Here is a 13,678-nt window from a genome sequence, read left to right as displayed (position 1 = left end):
AAATCATGGAAACATACAAATGAGGGAGAAAAGAAAATTAAAACAAAGAAATTAAACCAAACTCCTTAATCTTAAAGTGCAATGTATTAGTCATTCCCCTCTACCCCGGGTGAGCCAAACATAAAGTCACTAAGCAGGCGAACGCCACTGCTGGCACGTGAGTGGGGAAGCCTGTTTCACCTGCCACACGCCGCCCAGGGAGGGCGGGCTCTGCAGCACTCTCGGAAGCCTGGCCCCAAAGATGCTGCAGAGCCGTGCTCACAAAGCTAAGGTTTATTAGTCTATCCAGAATCCAGAGCTAAGGGAGGAAAACGGGGGGGAATTTAATGTCTTCCTGCAGATGGCTGTCACTTTTTAAGGTGTGTGTAGGAATGCACACACATATTCCCATGAATGCGTACGTACATATGTGTGCACACAAGAATACACACTCTTACACGGACACACACACACAGCTGCAGATGGCCGGAAGCCTGCCTTCTGCAGCACGTGGGTACACAGGGGTGATCCTAAGTGGCTACGATGAAAACACGGTAGAATGAGTTCGGGGTTTAGGGGAACTTTAGAAAAGGCAATGCAATGACCTAAAAGTAAGTCCCACGTTTTGTTAATTTTTTTTCCTTTTAAAAATATGGGATGCCTCATGAATTTACATGTCATCCTGGCACAAGAGCCAAGATCATCTCTGCACTGGTCTAATTTTAGCATCTGGGCTGTCAAAGCTAACACTCAGCATTAGCATTTAAACAAATTTCACTGGAGGGAAGTAAATCCAAGCTTGGATGTACTTTTTAAATTTCTAGTCGTTTTCCTTTTAGCTCCATCCACTTGGCAGGAAAGGTGCAGGGCAAGATGGCGGCTCTGAGGTTAGCAACTGTTTTCAAGGATTCTATTGGCTTAAAGACATGAGAAATGTTGACCAACTCAAGAGGGGAGTCAAACCTCCAACTGGGAAGTGGTGCTTTAAGGAGAATTTATGAAGGAGTCCTTCTATGGAAACACGAGGACTTGGGATACACTTTTTAAAGGACATACATCCTACTGCTACCCGGACTTATTTAAAAAGACTCCATTTCAGCACTTCCCAGAAGTGTCAGTCATTGCCAAGAGAGAAGTGACTTCTAACTGCCCCAGGGCTGGCGGCTGAAACGGTACAGGCAGTCATCCCCACGAGCCGGGTGATGAGGGAACCCATGCATCAAAAGGCCAAGGCCGAAGAAAACAGAGGACAGTATCCTCTCAGGGCCAAAAAAAAGTGCCCGTGATGGCCAGGGGCTCTCCCTGTGCTCTGGAACAATTACTGAAATAACCACAGGTGGGCACAAACGTCATGAAAACCCTACTTTTCCTTTCGGTCACTCTCTCACCTCTAGGCATGACCGCAAGTCTAAGCGAGTAAGCTCACTTTTGGCCAAGGGAAGAGGAACACTTTTTAAAAATTTTTCTAAATGAGCAGCATCGTGGAAGTGGCTGATCTGGGTTGGCAGGGAGGTTTCGGGGGGTGGGGGACCGCTGCCCGGGGACGAGGGAGAGCGCTGGGGGTCGCGGTGCAGCCAGGGGCTGGGTTTTGCCATGCACGCTGCCCGGGGGGAGCCGGATGCAGAGGTGGTGATGACGCGCTGGGGTGGGGGGGGAGGCGGGAGCGCCAGCTACGAGCCTGTGTGATGGGAAGTAGAGAGATGGACACGGCCGGCCACCCTCCCGGGGACCAAGAGGGCAGAGAAAGGAAAAGGACCAGGTTCTCCAGGGATTGGCTTGACACAAAACCCGGCCAATCAATTCCAGGGTAAACACGTGGCGTGCAAACCCGCGGGAGCACATCTGTGCAGGGGAGTCCGCGCCCAGCGGTAGCCCTACGTCCCGCGGGGGCGCTGACCGCATGCTCCTTTCCGGAGGCGGGCCTCGTTCGAATCCCAGGAGTTCACACCACCGTCTGGCCGCCGCGCCTCCTGCAACCTCCCCCCACCTCCTTGCAGCACGTGCGTGTGCACGAGAACGCACACAGCCTTTCTCCCCGTTCCTGTGCCAGGAGCCCCGGCCCAGAGCTACTCACCGAGCTTCAGTAGCCAGCCTTCCCGGTCTGGGTTGAAGAACGTGTGAGTGAGGTCATTCCCGTCATCCTCTGGGATTTTAAAAGGCTCGTTTTTTATGCTCTCATACAGATTCTGGGATAAAAGATGACACGGCATGTCTCTGGTTCTACAAACATCTCTGTGCGCCCTCCCCTTTCTCTTGTTCATTCATTGAGCGTGGGTTATGTGCCATGCCTTTGCCGGGCACTGCGAACAGAAGAGCATGGCCAGTTCTGCCTTCAGGCAGAAGCAGCCTGAAGGCCGAACTAAGGTGCCTGATGGATAATTAAGGAAGAAAAGAAAGCAGCCTAACTTGCACTCACACTTTCGGTTTCAAACTTCTAAACCACTTCCCCTCCCGATTCCCTGGCTGGGTCTGACGACCCATTTCGTGCTGGCATTCACACAGTTAAATGAGTTTTATGAGCAGACCCTCGGCGGAGCACAGGTCTCTCCCGGCCCAAGTTCACCGTCTCCGGGCTTAGAGTGTGCTCACCCGGAGCAGCTCCTCGGGCAGGTCTCCCCCATCGTTGATGCCGCGATTCATGGCGATGAACCTCTCCACGGTGGGCTTATCTTTGACGTTGGGGTTGTGCAGGCTGGTGTTCAACATGATGATGGCAAACGAGAGCACGTAACAAGTATCTAAAGAGAAAAGCAGCAAGAGGATCAGAAACACCCCCCGGAAGGATCACAAATGTCCAACGCAATCAAGACTAACGGCCACGCTGTCAGGAGGAGACGACCGCGCCTGGACTCCAGCTAACTGAAATTATCCGCCGCGAACCGAAAACAGCCAGGCACCGAGAAGTGCATCAAGCATCCAAGACTGAAAACGGATTATTTTTCAGATTGCAAAAGGAGACCAAAGATGCCGGCACCGCAATCTGAAAAACAATACGATGTATAACAAAGAAAATACAAAATATCTATGAGGGCCACTGCCCGGCAACAACTTATTTTGCTTTTCTTACACAAACGGCCCGATGCAGCGCATCACAAATGGAGCTCACAGATGCACCCTCTTAACAAAACTGGAATCAAAACAGACAGAGCTTTGAATCCTGCTTTCCTGCCACTCTTATTAGCATTTTCCCCATGTCAATAAAGCCTCTTTTCAAATGCGTATTTCTATGTTTTTAATTCGGACATGAAACTGAAGGACGGCAGACCCGCAGAGCGCCGTGCTTCAGTGCACGCTCGCTTGAGGACATTACACGCCACCCCGCGCCCAGCCCCACAGACGCACTCCCCACCGGTCACGGCCGGTTAGTGTCCCCGCCCTTCGACGCTCTACTTATCAAACTTGCAGTTACAAAGTAAGCGGGCCACAGAGATGCCGAACACGATCTTTAGTGGGTGCACATTGCCTGCCTCTCAGCTACGACAACGTCCATTCCCAGCGCTCGCTCCTACTCCCTGGCCTTCTGGATCACTTCCGACTCTTCGCGACGCCAGCTACCGTTCAAATCAATGTTCTCGGCATGAACCCGGGTCCTGTTGTTTTGGAAACTACCTCGGACCAGGAAAGACGCCCGTAGGAAACGCTGGCCATCGGCGGGGCCTGCGGCCACCCTACCTGTGGACTGGAACACGCCGTGGTTGCACTGGCAGTAGCGCTGCGCGAACGCCTCCATCATCCGGTCGATCTTCTGGGCCTCTCCCGGTAGCCGGAAGCTCCACAGGAACTGCCTGAGTGGGGAGGACAGGCGTGTCGCTGGGCAGGGCCTCGGGGACACCACTCCCTTCTCCAGGAACGGGGGCGGCATTTCCCATGGGTTTTAGTACAAAGGGATGAAAAGGGACCCACTGGGCCGGGGCTTCTGCTGCCGCAGCTCTGAGCCGGTGTGAGCTTTCAGGTCTACACCACGGTTCTCTTAGTCAAAGGTACAGTGTTGAAGACAACGTGAAAAATGAAGATTTTCCTATATAAGAGAATGGTTCTCCTCCTCAGACCAACTCACAAGACTGAGATAGAAATAACACTCAGGCTGATGAGTGCCCGTCTCCGGAACACAAGACGAGGCACCGGAAAGCGATCTTCTGCCAGCACTTTCATAGCTGATCCCCTTAAGTCCAAGAGAGACCCGTGACCAACAGGCCTCAACACGCGTCACTCTCGTCGATCCAAACAGCAACACAGAAGTTGATGCTGTTGACACCCCTGGCAGCGAGGTCACCGAAGGGCGGTGTCTCCGAAGATTTTGTACAAAAATGGGGGCACCCGGAGGGTTTGGTCGGCATCCTGGTTTTGGCTCATAATCTGGAGCCCACCTAGGGCTGCACACCCAGCCTGGAGTCGGCTTGGGGTTCTCATCCCCGCTCCCCCAACACTCCCCAGCCTTTGCACGTGTGTGTGTGGGTGTGTGTGCGTGTGTGTACACCTGTGTGTACTCTCTCGAATAAATCTTTTAAAAAAAGACAATAAAAAATGAAAATTTACTAAGACGAAGTGAACAGCTACTGACTTCCTATTCTAGGGCAGGGGATTCAAGCATTTTCTACACTGAAAATTGGAAAAAATTTCAAAATATAAACATTCACCAATTTCCCAGTGAAATTTCCCAAATGAAAGACATGAGGAGGAGTTGTGTAGAATTTGCCTTCAGGATGTGCTGTCATTCTGTTCTCTTTAACCGACCAATCCTCTCGGCCATGGGTTCTTCGGGACGCCCGAGAGAGCCCTCGAAGCATCCTTCCATCAAAACGCCACACAGGACAGACACGGCATTGGAGGCCTGCCTCTCCCACCTTCCAGGGCGCCCTCCTTAAACGCACTCACCGTAGCGCCTGGACGAGGTTAAGGTCAGTGAACTCATGCAACTCCACAAATGCGTGAAGAACCTGGATATTAAACTCGTCTCTAACAGGAAAAACAAAAGACGGGGGCGGGGAGCGGAAGTCAGACCCTGAGCCTGAGAACCCGCACCGTCCAGCCCCGCCAGGCACTTTCCACGCTGAGTCCTGTGGTCCCGCAGGCTCCACGCACAGCAAGGAAGAGGCCCACATTCCTCTGTCCCCACACCTCCGGAACACCAGCCACTGTGCCCCAGGACTCAGCTGCCTCAGGACAGAACTCCCCCTGGAGACTTGAGCATGCCAGAGCTCCTGACCAGACCGCTCTGCCCCCCTCGTCTGGCGAGGCCTCACCTCTCCCCCAGGTAGTCGCCGATGGCGGTCTTGTTGAGCCCCTCCCCTTTGTACAAGAACTGGGCGATGTCCTCACAAGTGTTCTTCAGCAGGTCGTTCTCTATTAAGAACTGGATCCCCTAGAAGAGACAAGGATGCCGATGACACTTGCCCTGGAAACCTCCAGAACAGAGGGAAAGGGCAGAGGTAGATCGGGTGTCAGTGCTCTGCACACAAGGAAGGACCAACAGGGGGTCAGGGGAGCCCCAGCTGAGGAGCCGGGGCTGAGGATGTGAGGAGGGGTCGTGTGCTCTACAGAAGGGCAAGAAGCCGTGACGGACAGCGCCAGGCTCTGAGCGCGGCAGCGACCCCATCGTGGAGCCCGAGGACACCGGCAGAACCCTCTCACTCACCTTTTTGGGGTCCATGTTAAATTTCTTCCTGCCCATGGCTACCTGTTTGTTCCTCTGCATGTTTTTCCTGTAAAACAACCCCGGAGCCAACGTTAGTCCTCTGGCTGTTGAGAGGCTCGGAAAGACGAATGTCACTGCACCCACGGACTTGCTGGGGGTCTAGAAAGCGCTATCAGGAGAGCAGGGGCGTACGTAGGTCTGTGTGCAGAAGGTCAGCTGAAATCCTGACCCCGGCCCCATGTCCATTTGTTCCTTCTATGCTAGGGCTTTCCTTTTAACGTGATTTTTCAAAAAAATCTTTATCAAGGTATCATGTACGTATCGCACAATATACGCATCCTATGTGTACATCTGAACGATTTCTAGTAAGCTGACAAAGCTGTGCAGCCCTCACCAAGACCAGGTGTAGAACATTCTACCACCCAGTGAAGCTGTGCCACGTGAGCGAATGGTCCACCCGCCCTGTGCCTGCCGGCCGGCTCGCCTGCAGCTGCAGCTGGGGCCAGGCGAAGCGATGGTGTCATAAGGGCTGCTGCATGAGATGTGCCCCAGGTTCACTTTCACCTCCCGCCAGTGACCACCTAGACACTACTGCCGCCGGCCACAGCACAGGGCACACAGCACAGGACAAGAAGGGGCCACGCTGCTCGCCGACACCAGGGACCCCAGGCCCACTCTTCACTGTGGGCACCTCCCTGTCACGGACTTGCACTGCTCCCTGCACAGATATTCCGGGCACCAGACCTCCTTCAGACACACCACGGCAAATGTTTCTCCTTGTCTGCAGCTCACCTGTTCCTTTCTACGGTATCTTTAAGAGCGTAAGTTTTAAATTTTGATAGGCTCCAATGTATCCACTGCTTTAAATCTATAACATTTTAAAATGTGAAGTTAAGAAAGCAATCATCCGGGGCGCCTGGGTGGCTCAGTGGGTTAAGCCGCTGCCTTCATCTCAGGTCGTGATCTCAGGGTCCTGGGATCGAGCCCCGCATTGGGCTCCCTGCTCGGCAGAGAGCCTGCTTCCCCCGCCTGACTTTCTGCCTACCTGTGATCTATGTCTGTCAAATAAATAAATAAAATCTAAAAAAAAAATAAAGAAAGAGAGAAAGAAAGCTATCGTCCCAAACTGACAGCACGGAGCCTGGAAGTGAAGACTGGGGTTCTTGGGAGGCCTGTGCTCCGCTCGTCTGTAACGGCCACCCGCACATACTTGCAATAACAAACTCCAACGGTCTTAGGAAGCCAGACAGGGGACTTAGGCTTAGAAAAATACAGACATGTAGTGAGTTAGAGACAGCCCAGTTAGTGCATTAAATACTTAGAAAACAGTCTGGGAAGCCCATTCAAAACTAAACTCTGGAGGTCGCTGACGCTTTGTGCTGTCACCCTGCAAACAGCCCTCGTCGGGTTGCACTAGGATGCCCATGTCCACACTCTGCTCCCAAGCGTCGGGGAGGCACGAGCGAGTCCCCGGGGGCACCCACACACAGCTGGGTGCTCCAGCCTTTGGAAATGGTGCGAGTGGCATTAAGCTTTTCCTGGACTCAAAGAAAAGCACAAACTCTAAAATGCAAACACAGTGGACAACAGAGGGAAGGAACGCCAGTTCGCAGAGTCCCTTAAGGGATGTTTTGGGTTTGGGGGCCTCTGGAGTTCTCTGGCTCAGTGTCTGTCATGATGTGAGAGGCTGTCACCTGTCGGAGCCCCTGCACAGAACAGGGGGGACAGAAAACATGGGACCCGTGCACTTGCCAGGGACCGAAGACGGAAAGTGCCCCCCTCCCATACGTAGGCCACAAGCACAGGCCCGGTGCTCACTGAGGCTGCGGCCACGACACCCAGTGGCCGGCTGGACAGACTCACCTTTCCTCTGTGGACCCGAGGTTTTCAATTTCATTAGCTACCTCTGCTATCTCATCCTTGAGCCTCTACAAAACAGACAGGTCAGAATTAGCAGGAGGGGCCGATGCCGGTGAGAAGAGCCTCTCTAACAGCTCACATAACTCTCTCCAAACACAAACAAGACAAAATAAGCCAAAATGAAATAAAATAAGACAAACCAGGGGGGAAAAGTCTTTAACGTTTGGGAAATCCATCTATTCGACAAATACGTGCTGCGCTCCTACCAGACGGTACACGTTCCAGGGAACACGGAGGTGGAAGAGGCCACTCCTCACCTCCAGGAGCTCACTGTCTACGGAAGCTCATCATCACAGACGCCGCGTAAAATACGTACTTCTCCCCTGAAAGGTGGCTGCCTCGATACAGTCTATCAGATCTGCGGCCACTACGCGCCTGTGTCTGCAGACTCAGGACGAAGGGGCCCCAGGCCCAGCCTGTCGGGCCAGCGGCGCTGGGGCTGGGCTAACACTGCCGCCCAGCGGCGGGCCACGGGAATGTCCACCGAGCTCGCGGCTCTCCACCCCCTCCCCGTTTCATGGGTAACACCACACAGACCCCCGGAATGGACAGGCCCAGCGAAGGGGGCTTCAAGTGAGGAACGGCTAAGACTTCCGAGGAGAAGTGAATTGGGGGAAACCGGAGGGGGAGTCGAACCATGAGAGACTGTGGGCTCTGAGAAACAGTCTGAGGGTTTTGAAGGGGCGGGGTGGGCCAGCCTGTGGTGGGTGTTACGGAGGGCACGGACTGCATGGAGCACCGCGTGTGGTGCATAAACAATGAATCCTGGTACACTGAAGAAGAATTTTAAAAATTAAAAATTAAAAAAAGAAAGACTTCCAAGCATTTACCAGTGAAACAAACATCAAAGAATTAATGCAAATGATCAAATTCTACTGAAGTCAACACCAGAGCAAGTCTTTCCTTTGCACACTCTGCAGCTCTGGGGTTCCAGGGCATGTCCCCTCCCTCCCCTTCCCACCCCCGAAAGCCCAAAGGCTTTGCGAAGAATTCTACAAGAATAACGCCTGCTGCCCCAAGGGCTAAAATAATCCAACCAATGGCTTCTATGACTTACGTCCTACAAAGCTTCATGGTTACGCAAAGGATCTTAGAAAAATGGATGAAACCACGCTCACGGCTGAAGCATCTCGTGGGCCACGGGGCCCCGTTCAACCCTGACAGCAGCCTACCAACAGGTGCTCTCGTGCCCATCTCACAGCGGAAGAAACTGAAGGCCAAAGAATCCTTCACCTGAGATCGCTCGTCCAGGAAGAGGCAGCGCCAGGATGGGACGTCGGTCTAGCTTAGCCCGAAGTCCATGTTCCAAGCACCCGAAACCTCATCCAAGCCCCCCTCGGCAGTGAGAAGCCCGCGCGGGAGTCAGGGGGCCTAGACTCCCCTGGTTCTGGCAACCGAGCAGGCGGGTGAGGCTTCACAAACCACCTAAGCTAGGCCTCCCTCTTCTCACCGGGGAAACCAAGGTGGTTGTCGGTCACTACGCTCGGAGCTGGGGCGGGAGGGGGGGCGCTGGTGTCAACTCGAAGATGTCACGAGGAGACCTTTGTAAAGGACACCTGTCCCACCACATGCGTCACCGCCATGACCTCCTACCTGAATGTCGGCCAGCAGCTCCTGCTTTCTCCGCCGGATGTTCTCTAGTTCCTGGCGCTCCTCTGCGGTCAGGTCACTGGGAACTACAAGAAAGAAGGGAAATGTTACTAGGAAAGCTTTATCTCACCAAAAATAAACAGACTCCGAGACCACAAAAGGACAAGGACACCACGGAAGAAACCAGAGGCCGTTTTGGAAATGGGGACAGCTGTGGCTCCCATTCTCCCTCAGCTTCCCCGAAGGAAGACAGCACCCTGCTCGCAGAGAAGAAGCTCGCTGGAGAGCGCCTGCCATGGAAACGAGAGAGAAAAGGCCGCCTGAGGTCAGATGAGGTCGGCCGGGGATAAAAGGGGACTGTCCGCTGAGCCCTGGCCATCTTCAGCCCTGTCAGCGGGGACGCTTCGGGCCCCCGTGAACCCGCCTCTTGAGGCCTCGGCCCCCTCGTGGACCTCCCCACCGACCCGGAACCACTTCTGCGACTCCCTGAAGTGGGGAGGGGGTGGTCCTGCAAAACAACATGAACACTTCTGTGCCGTTCGGGGACAGGGAGGGGACAGACCAATCCGCACAGAGAGAAAAAATGCCCAGAAGGATCTAGCCCAGCCGAGTGCCTGCTTGGTTCTGAGACTTTGCTCTCTGCCTTACGTGCTCTCCTGAGCCCATCCTGGGAACACAGTCACTGAATTCCTGTCACAGGACACGTCCCCCTCCGAGGCCACAGCTCCTCACCTCCAGGAACAGGGGCGTGGGACAGCAGCCCCTCGGTCAGAGGGGAACACAAGCACTCGGGTCACAAGCACCCTTGGCTCAAACCCCGCCTCCGCCCCGCCGCACATGGCCAGCCGCCCGCCCAGCCCGCGTCCTCAGCGTTAGGGCAGGCGTCGCGGCCCCGCGCTCGTCAGGCTGCGCATGGACGGAGGCCACCCGAGGAAGCGCCCAGAGCCTGCCTGGCGCTCCGCGGAAGCTGGAGAGCGCTGGCGATCGCAAACGGCACCCAGCTGGTTGGAGGGGGCAGCAGGCGGAGGTTTCCAGATGGGGTCGGCGCCCGCACGAGTCAGAACCGTGGCGACTGAGCCCGTGACACGGGACAGGCCCGCGTGAGGACTACGTGCGATCCACGCCAGAGCTCGTGTGCAGGGTACAAATGCCTCCGCGGTGCATTTTACATGGACTGCATGCGGAACTCATTACTTGATGAGTAAAATACACCATTTCAACCGCTCTCACGTGGGCTACATACAGCAAATAACACTGCATTTTGTGGCTCAAGACTACATTTCCACCGACAGCACGGAGCAGGGACAGCGGCTCTGCCTGAAAACACAGGACCCACAACTGTGTTTCTGTGACACTGAGACACTACTGCGGTCACAGCCCACTTACTTTCCCCAAACAGTTTATACAAATCACGGAAGACAACAAGAGAGGGCAGAAGCGACCAAGATGATGTCTAGAGCACAGGTCGACTACCTCCATAAGACAAGCTGGCTTTCTTTTTTAAGCAGGCTGCACACCCAGCACGCAGCCCAATGTGGGGCTTGAACCCACAACCCTGACATCAAGACCTGAGCTGAGATCAAGAGTTGGACGCTCGACCAACCAAGCCACCGGGTGCCCCTAACTTCTCCTTTACGCAGAGTTCCCCTGACCCTTGTCTAGAAAAGTGTCTTTTAAACGTCCCCAAGACGCACTAAAACATGCATCTGCGATCACGGCCTGATCTCCATACACAACAGTACCAGAAATGGACCTTCTTTAGGGGACAGCCCCGGGCATTTTCTATCCTTTTACCCTTCGTTTTCTTCACGGTGGCTGGGACCGCACAGCCTAACGCACCGAGTCCCACAGTAGGAGGCACCAATGCCGGAGGCTGGAGGGTTCCTGCAGATGACGGAAATCCAGCCCAGGTCACCTTCCAAGAACGGCCTCCCTGCACCCCTGGAACTCCAGGGAACGCTCACCAGCGCCGCCTGAGCAGCTGGACCGGGACGCGTCAGCTCAGGGCAGGGTGCCCGCCGCTCCGGAGCAGGACACTCTACGGACACGTGCCCCGTTCTCGAGAAAAGCACACTTGAAGGAGGCACTCTAGTTTCTCTCCATGTCACAGCAGACTTGGTAGCCCATGAAGACTGGAGGATCCCTTTAAGAAATAATTTCCTGAGGTTCTAGAAGACAAATATTCTTCTAACGTAACATGGTTTTGGAAATTTGAGGCAAAAGTTTATTTGTAATAGCTATTCCATGGGGGAGACTAACCAGGCTGCGGTTCTGAAGGCACACGATGGTGTAATCAGATCACCGCGTCCCTACCCAAGCAGAGGCAAGACTATGGCCCTCGGACGAGGCTGATGAAAAACAGAGCGAGCATGGAGAAAATGTGCATCTCAAGACTTGCTGTGCGCCCAGAGAAGCCAGTGTTTCTCCTTCCAGAGCGGAAAATCTCTGCAGTTGCTTTCTTTCCAGAACCTCACGCTCACCGGGTCCTGGTTAGCCTCCGCGCGTGACCACTCTATGGGAAGGTCACCCTCGAGCCTCTGGGGCACCAATTCAGAACCTGCTGCTGATCCTCCCCTGCCAGCACAGGATCTTGGAACAGTAAAGGAATCTCTTAAAAGCTATAAACCTCCAACACCAAAAAGTCATGGAGAGGGGCCTATGGCAGAAGAGGTTTCAACAAACTTCTGGGACAGAGAGCAGAGTGTCAACTCCTCCTTCCGGGGGCCGCGGGGGCCCGTCCCGGCTGGGTCTGCAGAGCCCGGCACAGTGCCCGACAGAGCAAAAGCTGCGATGTGCGCACCCCCGGCCGAACAAAACCCCTGAGCAAGCAGCTGAGCCGGGAGACCGTGCACTGCCCTTCCGGCGAAGCCGGATCCCGCCAACCAGACGAAAGCAGAGCCTCGATGCACCCGGCCCACACACGGAGCACCCATTCGACCTTCTGCCACCGCGTCTTACACCCACAGAGACGGCGGAACCTGCACCCCAGACGAGCACCAGCAAGGCAGGGAACAGAAAACCCATCCTGGAGCCGAACAAAAGAAAACTTCAAAAGAACAGAAAACTCTGAAAAAGGGACAGCTAAACAACATGCTCCTGGAAATTAAACCTATTTTTGTCCCCCAGCTTCCTCCCATCAAAAAGGGGTTAAAAGATAGAGGGGGGCACGTGCAGAACTAAGAGCAAAGAGACCTGAAGACAGAAGCAGAGAGAGACTCACTCGGGGAGACGCTCACTGTAAAAATCCCCAAGTCAGAGGATTCGAGATGATCCTAAACCTCCATGCGCAGGAAGGGGAGGAGGTGGCCGGTGTGACAGTGGGAGATGGAGGAGGGGCTTTCGAGGGTCTAAATAAAAATGACTTTGACCCTAGAATTAATTCGCAGTCGATGTGGAGGACAAAACAGGATCATTTCAGACACAGGAGAGCTCCTTCGGGAGGAGGAGGACACCAGGACGGGGCAGGAGCAGCCTCGGGAGCCCGAGGGAGCGCGCGCACACACACGCACGCTCTCGTGTGTGGACAGGAAGGTGACCGGCGGCCGGCAAGCAGCCCATCGCAAAGAAGGGCCGGGAAAGACCACCGAGAAGCATTTCTAAGATGTGGAGGCACCACGGGGCCTTCTCTCAACGAACAAAGAGGATCCCGGGACACAGAGCAACAATGAAGGGGATCGTGAGGCGGCCACAGCGGGCAGCGTTCAGGGGAGGCGAGGAAGCAGAGTCCGCTGGGCCTCCTCGCCGGGGGCAGCTGCGAGAGAGCGCCAGGCCGAAGGACACCGCGTTGCGTAGCGCACACGGCCTCTCAACCTCTGCCGTCGAACCGCAGACGCGGCCCGAAGGCTGCCCGCAATCACGCGTTCTCAGTCGCGCAGGCCAGAGCCAGGGGGCGGGCGGGGGTAAGGCAAGGCGGGTCCCCACGGCACCTGCTTACAAAACCAGGGACAGAGCTAACAGATCAACAAACAAGAAAACGAGGCTGTAAATAAATGAAGTTGTAAATATGTGTATGCAAGTTCCAAAAGTGGAAACAAAGGAACCAAACACTGAGGAACCACCCAGAATGGACAGCGAGAGAGTGGAGAGAACGGTGTGAAGTGGGAGAGGTCGAGGGACCATCTCCGACTTTGACAAACCCATCAGTGGGAGGAGAACATTAACACACACTTGGCAGCTACCAGAAGATAAGAGCCAGAAAAAGTGAATGGCTAGCGGCTGCTTCTGGGGAGTGGTCCGCGAAGAGAGAGGTGGGTCCTATGAGCTCCTGAATACTGGCTCAAAAAATACATGCAGGCACTACTGCATTTTAAGAAAGATTTTATTCACTTTTTTGAGGGAGAGTGCGCACAAGAAAGCTGAGGTGGGGGCGGGCAGAGGGAGAGGGAGAAGCAGGCTCCCCACTGAGCAGGGACCCCCCCCCACCCCAGGACCCCAGGACCATGACCTGAGTGGCCCAGGTAACCCAATACTACTGCACTTTTAAAATGGAAACTTTGTGAAAACATTCATCTGTGGTCCCTAGAGAAGACAGGCCTTCTGCGTCCCGAGGTCAGA

At 54.6% G+C, this 13,678-nt stretch overlaps 1 protein-coding gene and 1 non-coding gene across 4 annotated transcripts in view; both read right to left on the bottom strand.

Annotated features, from left to right (window-relative positions):
* The window catches only part of CYTH1 (cytohesin 1), a 77,645-nt gene that overhangs the window by 11,350 nt on the left and 52,617 nt on the right, over nt 1-13,678 (bottom strand). For 2 of the 3 annotated variants that reach the window (XM_044247320.1, XM_044247321.1), the window contains exons 2-9: nt 9,128-9,210; nt 7,478-7,542; nt 5,615-5,681; nt 5,223-5,341; nt 4,855-4,935; nt 3,652-3,764; nt 2,569-2,717; nt 2,053-2,165 (exon numbers count right to left, since the gene is read on the bottom strand). In XM_044247320.1, coding sequence (XP_044103255.1) covers nt 2,053-2,165; nt 2,569-2,717; nt 3,652-3,764; nt 4,855-4,935; nt 5,223-5,341; nt 5,615-5,681; nt 7,478-7,542; nt 9,128-9,210 — 790 coding nt within the window. The remainder of the gene's footprint in view (nt 1-2,052; nt 2,166-2,568; nt 2,718-3,651; nt 3,765-4,854; nt 4,936-5,222; nt 5,342-5,614; nt 5,682-7,477; nt 7,543-9,127; nt 9,211-13,678) is intronic. The other variant, XM_044247319.1, reaches the window with a different exon arrangement.
* LOC122908097 lies at nt 626-729 on the bottom strand. Its single transcript, XR_006384883.1, has one exon. It is a non-coding gene; the product is annotated as a U6 spliceosomal RNA (small nuclear RNA).

The sequence above is a fragment of the Neovison vison genome, chromosome 5 (assembly GCF_020171115.1).
Source record: "Neovison vison isolate M4711 chromosome 5, ASM_NN_V1, whole genome shotgun sequence".
Taxonomy (NCBI): domain Eukaryota; kingdom Metazoa; phylum Chordata; class Mammalia; order Carnivora; family Mustelidae; genus Neogale; species Neogale vison.
This window is presented reverse-complemented; position numbering and strand designations above follow the sequence as displayed.